The sequence below is a fragment of the Rhinolophus ferrumequinum genome, chromosome 23, assembly GCF_004115265.2.
Source record: "Rhinolophus ferrumequinum isolate MPI-CBG mRhiFer1 chromosome 23, mRhiFer1_v1.p, whole genome shotgun sequence".
Lineage (NCBI taxonomy): Eukaryota > Metazoa > Chordata > Mammalia > Chiroptera > Rhinolophidae > Rhinolophus > Rhinolophus ferrumequinum.
In genome coordinates this window covers 21,840,000-21,859,350 of record NC_046306.1, presented here as the reverse complement: position 1 = coordinate 21,859,350, position 19,351 = coordinate 21,840,000, and the positions used below count along the sequence as shown (strand labels likewise).

Below are 19,351 nucleotides of genomic sequence, written 5' to 3'. Positions count from 1 at the left end.
GCCTGTTTGCTTCCACACTTTAGCTGTTGTGAATTATGCTACGAATGTGGGTGTACAAATACCTCTTTGAGACCCTGCTTTCAATTCTTTCAATTCCAGGAGTGGAATTAATTGCTGGGTCATATGGTAATTCTATTTTTAATCTTTTGATGAACTGTCATACTTTTTTCCACAGCAGCTGCACCGTTTTACATTCCCACCAATAGTGTACAAGGGTTCCAATTTCCTCACATCTATTCAACACTTACTATTTTTTTTTATAGTAGCCATCTTAATGGGTGTAGGTTGGTATCTCATGGTAGTTTAGATTTTAATTTCTCTAACGATCAGAGATATTGAACACCTTTTCATGTCCTTCTTAGCCATTTGTATATCTTTGGAGAAATGTCTGTTGAAGATTTGAGCTCACTTTTGAATTGGGTTTTGTTTTGTTGCTGAGTTTTACGAGTTCTCTCTATATTCTGGATATTAATCCCTTATCAGATATGTGATTTGCAAATATTTTTTTCGTATTCTGGGGTTGCCTTTTTATGTTGTTGAAGTTGTCTTTTGATGCACAAAAGGGAACAGAAATGTTTATACCTGGAAAAACTGAGGTCCAGAGAAGGTGTGTGTCCTGCCTCCTGCCGCACAGTAAATCATTTGTATGACGTTGAAACACTCCAAGGTGAGCAGAGGTGGGATTTCCCATTTCCCACCTTATCTGCTATAATAGCCATAATCCTGTCCCCATTGTACAGATGGGGAGATTGAGGCCTTGAGAGGGCTGGGTCTTGCCCAAGGTCACACCTGGGTCAGGGGTAGAGTTCGACTTGAAGCCAGGGAGATTACTCATGTACAGGCATCCGACAGCCCGGGTTTGAATCCTCGTGCTGCCATTTCCTGGCTCTGACGGTTGGCAAGTCACTTTGTTGCTCGGAAACTTCACTGTCCCCATCTGTGAAATGGGGCCTCATGGAGCTGTTGTGAGGGTACATGGGCACCCAGCACATGATCGACAATTGCTAACCGTGGCCTCAGACATCAAATGCTAGCCCACTCTCATTCTCTGGGGCCAAAGACACACAGACTTGGGCTGGGACGTGAAGAATAAACTTTAATCTCTCTCAGGATAGGGGCTCAGTTAGGCTGATCTCTGGGTGGGGTTACAGAGCCGTGCACTCGCACGCGGTACAGGCAGGTGAAGCGCGGGTTGCCCCAGTTGCTTGATATCTTCACCTTGACTGCTCCAAAAGTCCGGGAGGGCTGGTTCTGGAAAAGAGTCACAGACATGGGCAGCTCACCCTTTAGCCCCCACTCTGCCTGTCCAGACGAGCATTTGGGAATAGAAAGGACCCATTTCATAGGAGGGGAAACTGAGGCTCAGAGAGGGGAATGGACAGTCCCAGGGCCACACAGCACGCTGATACTCAGGGGCTGGGATGGAAGGTTCTGAGGCCAGAAGGACAGACATACTGTGATTGGGAAAGTGCCCCAGCTTCGGGGCCCTGGCACATCTGGGCTTTAGTTTCCCCCTCTGTAAGACGGGAATGGTAATATCTGCTTCCCAGGGTTGCTGTGAGTTTGAAAGGAGATCTTGGACTGGACGATTTACCAGCACCTGGCACATAGTAGATGTGCCAACCTCCCAGGGAATTACAGAAGGGGAAACTGAGGCCCAGTGAGGAAGGGAATGGCCCAGATCACACAGAATTTGTGGTTAGGTCAGGATTTGGGCCAGTGTTGACCTGGTTCCCAAGCCTAGACATTTCGCCGAGTCTCAGGGCCATTCCTGCAGTCATCCCGCGGGGCTTCTGGCTCCAGCTCCCTCCCCTCCAGTCTTCAGCTTCCCCACCTGTGATTGGACCTGGTGCTGACAATGGATCTCCCAGTAGAGAGACACTAAGTTTGAAGCCAGCGTCCCTAGTCTCAAACGCCCCTCCTGCTCAACATCTGATCCGCTGCCCCAGGAGGGCTCCTGGGCAGACGAGGGAAATGGAGCAGTGCCGGAGGCTGGATGGATCTCCTCGGGGTCCCGCGCTTGGCCCGGGACAGTGGGTCCCTCACTCTGAGCCTCAGTTTCCTCATATGTCAAGTGAGTGAGTGATAGTTGTGTTGGGGATGAAGTGGAGCCCCCTGGGTAAAGCCCTGCACACACTGTGCATCCCGTAGGTACTCAGCACAGGTCGCTTTTCTTAGGTACCTGGAGCTGGAACATCTGAATGATGTTTTCTGGCTGAAACTGAAACGCCCCCAGGAACACTTCCTCCCTTGGGGGGCCTTCCATGCCCTGTGGACTCAGAACCAAGGAGAAAGTGTCAGGTACAGGAGGGTCTTCAGAGGGTGCCACCCTTCTCCAGCAGACTTGCACACCTCTTAGAATGGGAAGCTCCCGACCTTTTTGGGGACCAGTCCATTGAAGCACAGAGTAATGGATATGAACGAGCACTGGACTGTGAGTCAGAAGGCTGAGGGTCCACTTCTAACTCTGCTAGTGACTTGTAGGATTTGGGAGTTTCCCTGACCCTTCTTTGGACCTCAGTTTCCTTATCAGTCAAGTGGGGCGTAGTGGTCTCTGAAGACTAAATCGGCTCTGAAAAGCTTGGGTTGAAATAGGGTAGCTGATTATCCCCTATCCTTGCAGGCCGAGATCTGACCCTGACCCTGGCCGTTCCCAGGCTTGCCAAAGGCTCATCCAGCCCCTCCAGCCTGCATGGGTTGCACAGTTTATCACAATGCCTGGAATACTGCCATTATGAGGCTGTCCCCTTAGGTAAGTTTTGTTCCCTGCTGGGGTGTACTCACGTAGATGACGAAGTCCTTGGGGGCAGTGTCCAGGCTGCCCGACAGTGAGATGGTCTTGGGGATATGCTGCAGTGTCAGGTTGGACAGGTAGACCTTCTGGGCCAGTCGGATGGTCACCTGGCCGCGGTCACCCGAGAAGGCCCAGCAGTTGCCAGGTGTCACATTGGGCTGGAAGGGGCAGGTGCAAGGGGACTATGCTGGGTTGGTCGTGAGGGCGGATTCCTCATCCCACCTTGGCTCCCCTAGACTTCCTTGGCCCTCCTGGATGAGCCAGGTCCTCCTGTCTACAAAGCTTCACTCGAGTACCACCACCTCCGGGAAGCTTCCCTGACTGCTGGCAGCAAGGATGAGCCCTCCCTCAGCTCTGTGCAGTGAGGAGAGGGGCCTGCTTGGGGCCCTGAGGATTCTCTGACCCTTCTAGTGCTAAAGCAGGCTGTCCCTGTCCCTGTGCCTGTTCCCTGCTACTGCCCAGCACCGTGGTCCCTGCTGGGTTTGCCTTCTGCCCTCGCCTCCTGTCTACTCCCAGCCTCCCCCTCAGTTGTCCCCTTCCTCTGTTCCCTGCTCCTACCCTGAATCCCACTCGAGGCCCCTCTCCCTTCACCCTTACCCACAGCCTCAGCTTCCAGCTACTGTCCCCAGACCCTGACCACAGCCCTGACACTCTCCCATTGTCCCGCCATTCCCCCTGCCTCGAGGATCACGTCCGGGGGCTGCGCATAGTTCCACAGGCGGATCCAGTTCCAGTAGGAGCGAGCCTTGTCGTGGTTATATGTGGCTGATGTTTGCTCAAAGTCGATGGATGCCCCTGTGTGAGGGGTGGAAGGGGACTCAGCAGAGCAGCCCCGGCTTCTGCCTGGTGGAGGGGAGCCTCATTGATTGGGCACTGACTATGTGCTAGGCGAGCACTTTGGACAAGTCCCTGGCCCTCTCTGAACCTCAGTGTTCTTTTCTGGGAAATGGGAAGAACAATAGTAACAATAGTAGTAGTAATGCTAGATAGCATCCACTTCACAGGGTTGTTGAGAGGTCAAAATGAGTTAATACACCAAAGCGTTGGTCCGCAAGCAGTTCCTCGTGCAGTGTCAGCACTCACATCAGCCTCATTGTCATTGCTATGGCTACCATTATACCTGTTTTCCAGAGGAGGGACCTCTGACCCCACATCGCCTTGGGCCTGGGGACACCTGGGTCAGCTGGTGCGGCTTGGCCGGGCAATCTGCCCTGCGGGCCCCACCGCACTTCCTCTCACTCACCCTCACTTGCTCCAGCTGCATGCTCACAGGGGCCTCTCTCACGTAGGTTTCCTGTGTCTGGAATGCTTTTCCCTCCTCACCAGGTTTCAGCCCAAATGTCCTCCCCGACACCTCCCTGCCCAAGGCCCCCTCTATCCCAGCCACCTGCTTTATTTTTCCGAAGCACCAGTCCCCAATTGTAATTGGGCCTGTGTTGGTTTTCTAGGTAGTTAGTCTCCCCAACCTGGGACAGGGATGGCTCTGCAGATCTCTAGGTTTGGAGGAAGGTGAGTTGGTGGAGGAGCGGCGGAGGGTCTCCCCGCCCTGCCTCAGCCCCCATTGAAGAAAACAGAAAAGCATAGCAAGAAAACCAGCTGGGGAGCAGAGGTTAGCTCTGAGGATGAACTTCCCAGCAGCAGAAGGTGCACCAGATCAGAACTGAAATCCACCCTCTGAAGAGTTTCTGAAGAAACTCGAGGTGGGCAGATTTGGGCCGGGGATTCCTTACCTATAGACTTCAGGGCAAAGTCCGGCTTTTCTATATAATCTCCTTGTATCATCTTCATTATTTTCTTGGCCATTTTTTGCTGAAAAGGCAGAAAACACAAGCTGTGCACTGGTGTGTTCTTACAGATCATGGGCCACAGGTGTGTTCACACCAGGTGACAGGCGGCTGCAGAACACCCTCTTGTCCCTAACTGCTTATCCCTGCCTGTGGAAACTATAGCTTGTCCATGCACACGACCACCCAGCCTCTATACTGTGAGGAATCCCAGGGGACACAGAGCCACCCTCACCCAACCCATTGGGTCATTTACTCAGTGCTTTCATACCCACTGCTGTGGGGCCTTGGGCTAATTACTGCCCCCCTGAGTCTCAATTTTCTCATCTGTAAAATGGGACGATAATCATGTCCACTGCCCAATGTTGTAACACTTAGAGTTAAGACTTGTGAAGCTCCTACTATATGCCAGGACTTCTCAGCATCACATATGTTCACCCTTGACCCTCACAGCAACCCTAGGAGGTATGTACGATTATAATTCCCATTTTAAAGATGAGAAGACTGAGCCACAAAAGAGTAACTTGTCCAAGGTCACACAACTGGTAAGAGGCAGAGCCAAGCAGTTTGGTTCCAGAGTTCAGGCTCTTAGCCATTAGACTCTACTGTCAGATAAAGACAGTAGAGCACTTAGCACATTTGGTGCTCAATAAATGCCAGTTATTATTTTGATTACACTCTTCACAGCTGTGGCAGAATATATTTTCCAAAAATGGCTGCAACAATGTTCTCCATTCCACACACTTCTTTCAATGTGACTTTGACACTCTCCCCTTTGAGAGGTGAGACTTAAGTTCCTTCTGCATCAATATGAGTGGGCCTGCGATTATAGCAGAAGTGATGCTATGTGACTTCTGACCTAAATCCTAAAAGGTGATACAACACTGCCTGGTTCTCTGGGGCACTCATTCTTGGAAGCCAGCCGCCATGTTCTGAGGAAGCCCAGACCACATGGCAAGGTCACATTTGTGTGCTTTTGTCGACAGCCCTGAGTTCCCAGCTGACAGCCAGCATCAAGCTCCAGACATGTGAGCATCACCCCAGATATTCCAGGCCCAGCTGTCCAGTCACCCCCAGCCTTGAAGTCTTCCCAGCTGAGGCCCCAGATGTCACAGAGCAGTGTCCTGGTTGAATTCCTGACCAACAGAATCTCTGAGCATAATAAAATGGTTGTTTTGTACCACTAAGTTTTGTGGTGGTTTGCTATGCCGCAGTAGTAACTAGAACAATAGGGTGTTACAGGGCAGTGATTATGGTTCCATGTTGTTGATGTGGAAACTGAGGCTCAGAGAGGTTGATGACCTGCTTGAGCTCCAAAGGTAAGAAGAGATATTGTATCCGTGAAACAAGAATAGAATTCTATAAAAAGGAACAGCCGGGGAACAAAATATAATTATTAGGAATGCAGAATATGTTAGGAATAATGAAAAACTCAGTAAAAGGTTTGGTAGATAAAACTGAGAATATTTTCTCAACTGTAGAACAAAAAGACAAAGAGAGGAAAACAGAGAGAAAAAAAGCCCCAGAGGATTAGTTCAGGCATTTGGACATCCAACTAATAGGAGTTTCAAAAATGAGAACAGAGCAACCAGGGCTGGCTGGAAATCACTCATTTAATCCCATGATTCAAGAACATTTCTTAGAACTAAAGGACATAAGTTTCCAGAAAGAAAGCGCCCCAAGGGCGGCCAGCCTGTCGATACATTATCATTTCAGATGTCAGGTAAGATGTAGTGAGTTACAGAGGACCAATGCTCCCACTAAAAACAACTAGGAAAAGCGAGGTGGTTTACTAAACCATATTTTAAAGCCATCGATGAGCTATGGCAGCAGCAAGGACCAGATGGACTAAGATTCTAGAGAGGGGAGAACCGTTCTGACATGAGCTAACAAAGTTGCTTTTTTTTTTCTTTTTTTAAGTCCCTGGGTGCATTTGATGATTCTGGGTATGGGCTGAGAATCTCGGCTTAAGCCGGACAAGGAAGGAGCTGCTATGGAAACAGAAAAAACAACAGGTGAAACAGGTGAAACAGAAAAAGCAATGTTTTTGACAGTCATACAGGGCTGAAGGGATAACATTGGAGACCAGAGGAGCCACAAATCTGGCCAATTTCCCCCATAAAATGTTAACTGAAATCCAAAGCTGTGGAAGAGGCTAAAGGGCTACTTTGAAAGCTTCTGAAAGGCAAAGTAAAACTTTCCAGTCTAACAATGCTTAGAAAACAAGGTCCCTTTGAGGGAGTGCCCTCCTCTCCCCACCAAAATAAGCAAGAGATTAAAGCCTTAGAACAGCGATTCTCCTTAGTATGTATCAGAATTACCTAGAGGGCTTGTTGAAATACAACTAGTTGGTTCCCATCCTCAGAGCATGTATATGATTTAGTAGTCTGAGTGGGCCCATTAATTTGAATTTCTAACATTTTTCAGGTACTAATGTTGATGCTGCTGATAGGAGAGCCACACTTTGAGAACCACTATCCTAGAAGGAGTTGTAAATCAAAACTGAGTTAGTTACAGCTGCACTTCACCTTGGGGCACTAAACCAATTTGGGGCACAATTAGAGGCTGAGAATCCAAGCTTGCTCCTGGCAGAGAAGGGTGTCGCTAGGGTCAGACCTTTGCATTTGTGCAGGGCTAGGAGACAAAATTGGAACATTGAAAGGCCTCAAACATATGGTCAGTCTTTCTCATCAAGACATTTACCAAATTTTTGAAGCTGAATGGCTAAAGGGTTAAGCTGAAAACCTCTGGCGAAATCTTATAAAAATTACAATCTAGGTCTGAACCAGCTCAATGTATGTCTACATAGAAGTGATCAGTGTTCTTTGTCTTCCTTACAAAGAAAAGGGAGAATTCTCATTGATAGAAGTTATAATTATCTGGAGTATCTACAGTTCTTTGTATACAATATCCAGAAAGCACTAAAAAATTACTAGACACAAAACCATCAAGACTGTATGATTGATAACCTCAAAGTGGAAAAGAAAAGAACAAAAACAGAAAATAGGAGGAGACCATAGATAATCCAGATATTGAATTTAGCAGACAAAGATTTTAATATAACTATGACCAGTATGTTAAATAAAATCACAGAAAAGATGAACAATATAGATGAAATGTTAGAGAGTTTCACCATGGAATTAAAATCTATAAAAAAGAATCAAATGTATATTCTAGAATAAACAATGTAATATGTGGAATTAAGAACTTAATGAAAAGATTTAACACTAGATTGGACAGAACAGAATACAGGATTATTAGTGAACCTAAGGGAATGTGAATAGAAAATATCAAAACTTAAGGACATTAGAGAAAAAGTATGAAAAAACAAACCAGGTAATAATATAGCAATTATGTGGAACATATAATTGTCTAAAGGTCTAGCATAGATGTAATTGGAGTCCCAGGAGATTAGATAGATTTTTGAGGAAGAAGAAAGATTTTAAGAGATAGTAGCTAAGAATTTTCCAAAACTAATGAAAAGCATCAATTCATAAATTCGATAAGCTCAGCATCCACCCAAGCAGGTTAAATATATAACACTGAGTACAAAAAGAATATCCTGCAATCTCCTAAGGATAAAAAAAAAAAAAAGACCACACTCAAAGGACCAATAATAAAAGTGCCATTAGACTTCTCAACAGCAACAGTATAAACTAGAACACAATAGTGGACTTCCCTCAAAATTCTCAGAGGAAACTACTTCCTATCTAGACTTCTATACCCAGCCAAACTATCAATCAAGGGCAAGAGTAGAATAAAGACATTTTCAAATATGTGAATTCTAAAAATAAATAAATATACCTCTTATTTCATTTACTCTTTTCCAGGAAGTTATGGAGGATGTGCTCCACCAAAACTTGGGATATAGGGAAACAGAGCAACAAAGAGAGAAGTTAGGTGTTTAGGGGCAGAATAGCCAGCATCTCACCTCATCCGACATGGCTTCCATCTCCTGGAGCTTGGCAATGAGCTGGTTCATATTACCTCGGAGGTCCTGGATTTCCCCAGTGTGATCTCGCACCTTTTCCTGATACATTCTTTCAAAGGAGTGAGAATATGAATTGACAGATTTGTGATGCTGCTATTGTCACTCTTCAGCTTCTAACTTTGCCAGTAGCCCACAAAAAACTAGCTTCACATTTTTCCCTTTCCCTGGCCCCATCCCTGGACCCAGCACGTTCTTATTTCTAAAATATTACTCATGCTCTTCTTCCTGCTTGGAATATCCTTAAATTCAGCTCATTCCTTCCAAATATTCCTGAGTATTTTGTCTGCAATTAAGAATGCTGCCACCAGGTTAAAATTTCTTCTCAGCTACTATTTACTGAGCACTACCTAGGGGCCAGGAATTATTCAAGATAGTATACATCTTCAATACCCATAATTACCTAGAGCAAAGTGGGTGTTATGCCCCGTCTCATAAATGGGAGTCAAAGACCAAGAGGGGTAAAATGACTTTTATAAGATTAGCCAGGTAGAAAGTATGGTACCTGGGATTTAAACTCAGGTTGGTCTGACTTCAGAGCCCACATTATTAGCCAGTATACACTAGGCCCTGGCTAGAGCTCTGTTTTCAGGTGTTAATAGAACTGTTTAGCAGATTCTTCTTACCTCAAGCTCTGCAGTGGACTATGTATGCTGTCATCCTGGTGGGGTGTTGAGGAAAGCAAAAGATCTCCTTCAGATGGTCTAATCTGGGCCCAACAAGGCTACATCCATCCATTCTCCCACAACCATAAATCCATCCATTCACCTAACTTCCTATTTACTCTTCCATCCATCCACCCATCTACTAGCCACCAAAAATCCAATTTACCCTCTTTTATCTATTCATCCACATCCACATCCATTCACCCTCACACACATCCACCCACACTCTTCCATACAACTACTCCATTTATCCAAACTTTCTCATCCATTTACTCTCCCATCCATCTACCTTACCTTATCCATCAGCCCTCTCATAAATCCATCTATCCCAACCATCCATCCATCCACCCTCCCAACTATTTACCCTCTCATCTGTTCTTCCTTCCACTCAACCATCCATCCACCCATCCATCCATCCAACCATCCATCCATCCATTTACCCACCTATTTATTCCATCTGTCCTCCCATCTATCCATTCTTTCATTCATTCATCCATTTACTCACTCCCACCCCACCCCCCCAACCACTTTCCCCATCCATTATCTCTCCATTCACACACCCATCTGACCACACAGTCACCCAACACTGATAATGGCAGCCCTGTGCCTGGCCCTAATGTAGACATTACTGGAATGAATCAGACCTGGCTCTGCCTTCAAAGGCTGCCAGAAACAGTCAATTTTATGGAGAATTACATTCACGATTACAGAAAACTGTGGAAGGAGAGAGGAGAATGTGACCACCACTGCTTGGGTGTTTCTGAAGGAGGTAACATTTTAGCCGGATCTTGAAGGATATGAAGTAGCTCATAAGGGGAGAAGGAAAGAGGGAAGGACAGGTTCTTCAGATCTCCTTTCTCTCTAGGCCTTCTGAGACTCTTTGCTGTCCTCAGATAGGGAGCTCTGATCACTGATTCCCTCCTTCTTCCTCCCCAGGAACCACAAAGCAAATGGTCTCATCTCATTTGAGCAGAAAAACAAATTGCCTTGAATAGAGACAGAAACGTGTTCCCCATCGTCACCAGTCCATTTTAGGTACGGGCCTTGATAGAGGAAAGACAGGTCACCTCTGGGAGTGAGTGACAGGAGAGGCATTGTAGGAGTGACTATTACAACTGGTTTTTGAAAGTCACATTTTGGTGGGAGAGATGAGTTCCAGGTGCGTGACATGGCAAAGGCAGAGATTTAGAGCTGGGATGAGTCAGGAATTAATTAGGGTCCAGATGTGGTGAGAATGAGAGGAACTTATGGAGGTGACATTGACTGGTGGGGTGAGGCTCGTCAGCAGTGGGGCCTGAAGAGAGCACACACTCACCTGCCAGACTTCCATTTTGGATGGTAACTGCATAGAAAGTATCCAGAATCCTGTGGGACCAGGGGAATAAGAATTAGCCATTTAAGATGAAAGGTTAAGAGCTTGGGTTCTGAAAGTAAGGTATCTGGGTTCAAATCTCAGGTTTGCCCCTTACTAACATTGTGCAACTTTGGGACGACTTACTTAACCTCTCTATCCCTCTAAGATGGGATAACAGTAATATTCATTTCATGATTGGATGATATCATATATGTGACGTGTCTTACATAAAACAAATAATCCATGTCTCTTTTTCCTTTCCTATCCCAATCCTACTGGGGATAATTGGTAAAGAGAAGAAAAGGGGGTTGCTTCCTTGCATTTTATGATGTCTGTGCTGCCTGAAATTCTACTGTTCAAGCCATTAATAAAAGCCTTTAAAGCCTATTTTTTGTTCATGATAAAATACTCAACAAACTAGGAATAGAAAGGAACTTCCTTAATCTGATAAAGGCTATTTATGAAAACCCACAGCTAACGTCACACTTAATGGTAGCAGACTGGATGCTTTCTTCCCAAGATCAGGAACAAGACAGGAATGTCTGCTCTTGCCATTTCTATTTAGTATTGTCCTGGAGGCTCCAGCCAGGTCTTAGTCAAGAAAAAATAAATAAAAGGCAGATTACACGATCTTGCATACAGAATCCTAAAGTGTTCAAGGCTGTGTGTTTTGCCCAGTATCAGAAGTAATAAATAAGTTCAGCAAGGTTGCATAATACAAGATCAGTACACAGAAACTAATTGAATTTCTAAACATTAGCAGTGAACAATCTGAAAATGAAATTAAGAAAACAATTCCATTTATAATATCCATCTCAAAGAATAAAATACTTAGGAATAATTTTAACAAAAGAAGTGAAAATCTTGCGCTTTGAAAACTATAAAACAACATTAAAAGGAATTAAAGAAGACAGAGATATCCATCAGTAATGGGAAGACAGCCCATGTTCACTGATCGGAAGATTTAGTATTTTTAACAGCTTAACAATACTTAACACTACTTCCCAAATTTATCTATGGGTCAATGCAATCCTTATCAAACTCCCAATGGCCCTTCTCCCCCAGCCCTGTGGAAATGGAAAAGTTGATCCTAAAATTCATATTGAAACATAAGGGATCCATAATAGCCAAAACAGTCTTAAAAAGAACAAAGTTGGAGGACTCACACTTCTAGATTTCAAAACTTCCTACAAAGCCATAGCAATCAATTCAGTGTAGTACTGGCAAACATATAGACATATAGATCAATGGAGTAAAATTGAGAGTCTAGAAATAAACCCTCACATTTGTAGTCAACTGATTTTCAATTGGGTGCCAAGACAATTCAATGGGAAACAGAATAGTCTTTTCAATAAATGGTGTGGAAACAACTGGATATCTATATCCAAAAGAATGAAATTGGACCTTTACCTCACACCATGGAAAAATTAACTCAAAAATAGATCATGGACCTAAGTGTAAGTATTAGCACTATAAATATCTTAGAAGAAAACACGAGAGTAAATCTTCATGGTGTTGGGTTAGGCAATGGTTTCTTAGATATGACACCAAAAGCACAAGAGATAAATTGGACTTCATCAAAATTACAAAATTTTGTGCTGCAAAGGACACTATCAAAAAAATAAAAAGACAACCCACAGAATGAGAGAAAATATTTGCAAATCATATTACCTGATAAGGGACTTGAATCTAGACTGTATAAGAAACTCTTACAACTCAGTACTAAACAATAAATAACCCAATTTAAAAATGGGCAAATATTTGAATAGATATTTTTCCAAAGAAGATATACAACAGGCTGATAAGCACATAAAAAGATGCTCACCATCACTAATCATTAGGGAAATGAAATAAAAACCACAATGAGATACCACTTCACACGCACTAGGGTGGCTAAAATAAGACAGACAATAACAAGTGTTAATGAAGATGTGGAGAAATTGGAACCCTCGTACTTTGCTGGTGGGAATGTAAAATGGTACAGCTGCTTTGGCAATTCCTCAGATAGCTAGACATAGAGTTACCATATGATCAGTAATTTATACCAAGAGAATTAAAAACAAATGTTCACACAAAAATTTTACAGGAATGTTCATAGCAGCATTATTAATAATAGCAAAAAAGCGGAAATAACCCTAGTATCTATCAACTGAAGAATGGATAAACAAAACGTGGCCTATCCATCCATGGAATATTTTCAGCCATAAAAATGAGTGAAATGCTTGTGATATATGCTACAACGTGGGTGAATTTTGAAAACATTATGATAAGTGAAAGAAGCCACAAAGACCACATGTTGTATGATTCTATTTGTATGAAAAGTCCAGAATAAGCAAATCCATGGAGACAGAAAATAGATTAGTGGTGCCTAGATCTGGCGAGAGGAGGAATGGTGCATGACTGCCAGGGACCGGAGAGTTGCTTTTTGGGGTAGTGAAAATACTGACAGTTGATGATGGTGATGAATGTGCAACTTTGTGAATGCATTAATAATGACTGAATAAAACACTTTAAAATTGTGATTTTATGGTATGTGAATTGTATCTCGACAAAGCGGTTATTTTAAAAGCATCTAATTTGTTGAGTTAAGTTTTCTAGGAATTTCTAATTTCCTAGGGAATTCACCCCCTTCCCCTTACGTTTGAGAGGAGAGAGGGGATTCCTTTGCTTGAGAAAGCGGAGCTGTGACATGGGAGGAGGTGGTGGTAGCTGGAAGGAAGCCACAGAAACCCAGAGACAGGGAGGAATAGTTATCATAACATGGTTTGGGGAGAGCTTTACACTTTTGAAAGCTTTTCTTAGATTTCAAAAATTTTCTTGGCCATCATTTCATTTAATCCTCACAGCAACACTCATTAGACAAGTGGGGAAACTGAGGCTCATAGAGAGGCAGTGTCTCATCCAGTGTCACATAGTGTCAGAGCCCTCACTTTTTCGCTCCCTACAGTGGGCGAGAGTCAGGGATGCCTCCACCTGGGATGGGGCAGGGCCCTCGGGACGCACCAAAAGCACAGAGGACCAGGACACCTGTGTTTTCCATGAGCTTCCGGAAGAGCAGCTTGCATCTGGAAGACAGAGAAGCGGTGGTGAAGGTGAGGCAGGGCTTTGAACAGGCTGGCCAGTCTCTGTCTGGCCCTCATCCCATTCCCACCCTGAGGGGCAGGTCCTTCTCTGGGCAGCGACACCCTCTCCAAGATGCTGGCCACGTCCTATGGCTCTACAGCATCACAGAGGAAAAGAAAGCTCTTACCCCAGCATCTGGGGCCATCAGAGGTCAACTCACAGTGGTCTCCTGGGTCCTCATCACTCTCTTTCTCCATCTATGGACTGTTTGCTCCCTCCCCTCTTCTCTCCTGGTGAACACATCCCTCAGGGTTCGGCTCAAATGTCCCCTCCTCCTGTGACCTCTGGAGTCACACTTCCCACACCCCCACCTTGGCACTGGTTTTGGTGTCTGCCTTCCCCACCTGACTGGGAGCTTGTGAGTGATGAGGGCCAAGGCTGAGCCCCGAGTAGGCATTAAGGAAATGTTGAGTGCATAAAACTTCAAGTGAATGAATGAGGTGGAAAGCTCCGCAAGTATTCAGAGAAGACTGCAGGGGCAGGAAGGGTAGAGGGAGGAATGGGATGGGCTTTCCAGGCAGCAAGAACTGTGTGTGCAAAGGTGTGGAAGTGGGAATAGAAATAGTGGGTCCAGGCACTGCAGTGTACACCTGAAGCTGAAGCTGAATAATGATGAATGTTAACTATAATTATATATATATATAGTCACAGGATGTGGAGCACAGCATAAGGAATAGAGACAGTGGAACTGTAACAGCTGTATACGATGTCAGAGGGGTAGTAGATTGGGGGAGGGGGTTATCACTTTGTGAGGGGTATAAATGTCTAACTGTTACATTGTTTTGTACATCTGAAACTAATAATAATAATGATAAAAGAGAAATAGTGGGTTCAGGGAGTGAGAAGCCTAGCCTCGCTGGCCCAACAGGTCCCCAGCAGGAAGCAGAATGAGGGCAGCTCAGAAAGAAAGGGTGGGGCAGGATTTCAGAGGGCTGCTGGCTGAGCTGCTGGAGCAATGGGGAGCCACAGTAGGTTTTGGGGTGAGGGAGATCTGATAAAAGCCAGGTTTGGGATAGCTCATCTGGTCTGGAGATCGAGGGGAGGTTCAAACCAGTAAGGGGGCTGCCATAGTCACCAGCTGCACAGTCCCAGCCTCCGTCACCCTCCCTTCACCTGTCCCTGCTCACCTGCAGTTGTTGAATAGAACTTGATGGGCCTGAGTCCTCAGGAAGCAGGCCAGGCAGGTGATCCAGGCTGCAGAGGAGACAGGAGACCAGTGAATAGATGCACCCTTATCCTGCAATGACTCACTGACTGTCCTGGGGCTGGGGTAGACCCTGGAGTGGGGAGACCCCCTCGACTTGCTAGTTGAGCTCAGGGCAGCCCTGCTCTGCTTATGGGTAAGTGCCAGCTTGGAATGAGTCCTATAAATGAGTACTGCTTGCAGTTGGCAGTTATAGGTACTTAATAGTGACACAGGATCACAAAACGTCTGGGATGTAGACACTGGGAGCTTTTCAAGAACAGGGTTCTTGTTTGGTTCCTCCTAGGTGCCTGGCATTGCCCAGCATGGAGCTAGGCAAAAAGTAGGAAATCGGGATGGATGAGTAAGTGGGTGGATACGTAGATGGACAGAAGAGTGGGTAAGAGAATGGTTTAGAAGATGGATGAATAGAAAGACGGCTGAGAGGATGGAAAATGAGAGGAAAGATAGAAGGATGGATGGGTGGTGACTGGATGGATGTGGATATTACCAAATAAATATATGGGTGAATTGCAGGATGGCTCGGTGAATGGATGGATGAGTGAACTCACGGGCTGCATGGGTATTACAACAGATCGATACGTAAACAGATAGTGGGATAGACGACTTCGTGAATGAATAAGTGGAGGGATGGCTGGAGGAACATAAAAGTACACTGATCTTTAGGCTGTGGTCAGAACCATGTTCCTGAAGTGAGGGTGGGTTGCATCAAACCGTTCCCAGGCCTTCCTCAGGGCCTCCTGGCCCAGCAGCCAGGCTGGTGGCAGAGCAGGGCAGGGCTGACAGTTAGCTCCTCCCCCAAATTGCCAGTCTCCCTCATAACTCCCTTGCTCCAACCACTGAAGAGATTCTGGCTGGAATGGCACCGCAACCCCTCTGATGGGAAGACCTCTAAAGCTCCCCCTATGGTTTCCTCCCTCCCCTGAGCCAGCACAGGCCTGACCCCCTCCTCCCAGGTCAGTGTGGCCTGAGGCTGGGCCCTTTCCCAGGGCCACATTGGTGGCCAAGGCGGCTCTTCAGTTTATACATACACATGCATCCCAGGATGCACTGAGTCAGGCCTGGGGGTGGGCCACTGAGACGGATTGGCAGCAGGAAGTCGTCGTCTGCAGAAAACATAGAGCTGTTATGTCACTGCCGTCCTCTGGGACATGGTGCCTGCAGACCCCTGGGGAACACCCAGAGCTTGGTGAGAGTATCCCTGTCCCCTGCCCTGCTCCTTGCTGGGTGATCCTGGGTTGCCCATCTGACATCTTGGAGCCTCAGCCCCTCACTGTCCACGAAGACCCCAGGGCTCGCTTCTCCCCTCCTTGCTCACGCGTGTTTAGCGAGGACTCCTCTGTTATCCTGCAAGCGTTCCGGCTGCGTTGGACGACCCTGGGACTGACAAGATTCACAATGGAATTTTATGTGGTGTTCCCACCTTTTCGATCGAGAAACTGAGTTGCAGAGAAGTTTGCTCAAGACCCCAGCCTGTGACTCAGGAACAGATCTAGGTCTGGTTGACCCCAAATCCAGGCACAACACTGTGCTCCCAACACTGCCCAGTGCCTGGCACACAATTGCCAATCAGTCAACACTGGCCAACAGGGTGATTGGCCCACCATTTTCTGGCTAGAAGACTTTAGGAAAGCCACTGTCAAACCTTTCTGACCTCAGCTGCTGCATCTATAAAGTGCAGGCAGTAATGCTCGCTCGCCTCCAACGAGAGGGCAGCATTTTGTAAACTGTAAAGGGCTAGGCAGAGGGAGGAGCTGCTGTCCTTACCTTCTGGGCCTGGGATTCCTGCAGGGGTGGGTTGCATTGTCAAGTGGGTCACACGGGTCCCTGGGGCTCCTTGAGGAGCGTGGCATCGGTTTCCTTCTCTAGGACGGGGGAATGGTGGGGCTCTCTGGGGGTTGGCAAGGAGGAAGTGGCTGATACTGCTGCCTCCTAGCGTTCCCTGGAAGGTGCCCTGTGGAATCTGCCTGGGTCAAGTGGAGCTGTTGGCACTGTGACCTCATAGAGCATGTATGCATGGGGGGGGCGTATTCTGCCCAGTCTCCAGCTCAGCCCTGGAACTTCCTCTCAGAGGAACCCATTCTGACCAACCTTAAAGTTGGAGAAATTGAGGCCTCAAGACAGGAAGGGCCATGCCAGGGCCTCAGGGACTGGCAGGGGTGAGAGCTGAGGCTCCAATATCCAGGCCGTGCTTTTTGTTGCTCCTGGCCCCTTCCTGCCCCAAGCTTCCCAGACTTGCCACCTTCCTTGGTTGTATGTGAATACGTGTTATACTGCTGGGCTTCTCACTGGGGGATGTTTTACATAACACAAAAGAATGTATGTGCGTTGTTGTTTTAATAAAGTTCACGTTTTGCTGGGGAAAAATAAGAACCTAACAGAGTGGACATGTATGATTATGTTTTTTCTCTCAGCCTTACCTATGGAAACCTATTTGGAGTGTGAAGCTGAAATGAATTCACTTTTGCCCCCTGGTGGCAGTTGCTCAAATTGCAGGCTAAGTACCTGTGGTGAGCTGAATATAATGATCGCTCCAAAAGGTCTGTGTACTAAAACCTGAGCGTGTAAATCTGTTAGGTTACATAACAAAGGGGAATTAAAGCTTGCAGATGGGATTAATGTTGCTAATAAGATGATTTTGAGATGGGAGAATATCCTAGATTATCCAGGTAGGCCCACTGTAATGACAAGGGTCTTTATAAGTGGAAGGAGGCAGAAGAGGAGAGAGACGGCAGCCTGAGGAAGGCTCAGCCCAACTTGCTGGCTTTGAAGATGGAGGAAGGGGCCATGAGCCAACGAGTGGAGGCAAGGAAACAGATCCTCTCTGAGAGCCTCTAGAAAGGAAGAAAGACCCTGATTTTAGCCCAGGGAGACCCATTTTGGACTTCTGATCTCCAGAACTGAAAGATAATAATTTGTGTTTTAAGTCACTAAGTTTGTGGCAATTTGTTATAGCAGCAGTTGGAAACTAATACAGTACGCGCAAGAATATTTGGTGAAGGGGAAGCCCTGAAATGCTGCCACTATCATTGTTACAAGGGTCTTTCAATTGTACATTCGTGTATTCATTCAACAAATACTTCTTAAGCACCTGGTATGTTCCAGGCATTGACTGCACAGGTGAGCAGAACCAGCTCTCATGCCTGGGATGAGGGTAAAGTGGCTGGCAGAACACCTGGCACGGAGCAGGTGCCACTGAAAATGCTCTCGCCGTTACTGTAGGGAGGTGGGGCCGGAGAGAATCTCCCTCCTTTGTGTCTACTGGCTGTCCCCCAGTGTTCCCTTTGCTGGAAATACCAAGGAAGAGGAAGTGTTCATGCGGAGAGCAAACACTGAGAGTGACTTCGGTCAATATTTGAGCCCCTGTACACTGAGTCTGCTGTTTGCCTCAGCTACGGTGATGGCCCGGAGGGCAGGGCTTAGGCAATGGAGGAACTGAGGCTAGAAGTAGGGTATTAGCATGCAGGTGACTCTTTTCCTTCTTTTTGCCTATAGAATAGGGCAGGGGACACTGGCTAGGAAGTAGGTCTGGTCCAGGTGAGATCTAGCCTCTCAGCGGAGAGCTCAATGGTGTCTGTGGATTCGTCAGCTCTGTGGGCACTAGTGGGGACCCAGCACAAGATGGGCCTGGGCTCTGGGCATGGTATTTGGGCTGGTGTGGAGTGGCTGGGAACCACGGAGGGCTCTGGTGTGGGAGAAGTCCTCAAGGTCCCTGGTGCCTGTACCCCAGGCGAGCCAGAAACGAAGGGGTCTTCCCTGCAGTTATGCCGTCACCTCCCATGCCCACATGTATGCACACACACAAACACATATACACCCCGTAATACCAGGAAATAGTCCCTATACACATGTACACATCTATACGTGCTCTTAACACTGAGTACGCACAGATCCGCAGACACACTCAGTGTACCAAGCCCACATGCACATACTGTACACAGAATTCCCCACACCTGCACTCATATAGGGTCATGTAAACAGGCATGGAACAACATAAACCGATACGTCAGCATGCCCATTTCATGTTCACACGCACACAAACACACTGGCCTCTGATGCCAGTAATTATGGCCTCACGCACATGTGTACACGGCTATGCACACACAGTCACACACATAGTATAAACACACACGTAACCCTTCTATATATATATATAAATTCCTTTATGTGCACACAGTTCTTTGGGCCCCATGTAGCCCAGGGGGAGCCTGGAGTTTGTAGTGTGGAAAGACAGAATGGGCTAAATCCATTGTGAGTGAAATGTGCATTTGGAGAGTGGGATACGCTGGGCTGTTACGTAGCAGGGACTGGGTCATCCACACCCTCTTGTCCGTTTGCCCTTTCAGTTCGGGCTCAATGTCTGATGAGGATCAGGGCTCAGTGTGTGACCAGGATCAGGGCTCAGTCAGTCCCTGGATTTGAGGCTCAGGTAGCCTCCT

The 19,351-nt window shown here is 46.5% G+C and overlaps 1 protein-coding gene across 1 annotated transcript; it reads right to left on the bottom strand.

Moving 5' to 3' along the window:
* Window positions 1–1,119: 1,119 nt before the first annotated feature.
* SUN5 (Sad1 and UNC84 domain containing 5) lies at window positions 1,120–16,765 on the bottom strand. The gene is made up of 13 exons (XM_033094286.1): window positions 16,680–16,765; window positions 16,231–16,289; window positions 15,944–16,018; window positions 14,836–14,902; window positions 13,589–13,650; window positions 10,547–10,596; window positions 9,193–9,227; window positions 8,510–8,618; window positions 4,525–4,603; window positions 3,474–3,589; window positions 2,785–2,952; window positions 2,183–2,269; window positions 1,120–1,251 (listed from the first exon to the last, which is right to left on the bottom strand). The coding sequence occupies exons 1-13, from the start codon at window positions 16,763–16,765 to the stop codon at window positions 1,120–1,122; spliced, it is 1,125 nt and encodes a 374-aa protein (XP_032950177.1).
* Between the last annotated feature and the right edge of the window lie 2,586 nt (window positions 16,766–19,351).

Coding starts and splice junctions, on each gene's coding strand:
- SUN5 (XM_033094286.1), bottom strand. CDS start 16,765: ATGCCACGCTCCTCAAGGAGCCCCAGGGACCCGTGTGACCCACTTGAC. Junction 14,903..15,943: donor GTGCATCCTGGGATGCATGT/GTATGTATAAAC, acceptor TCTCCTCTGCAG/CCTGGATCACCTGCCTGGCC. Junction 10,597..13,588: donor CCTGGTCCTCTGTGCTTTTG/GTGCGTCCCGAG, acceptor CTGGTCCCACAG/GATTCTGGATACTTTCTATG.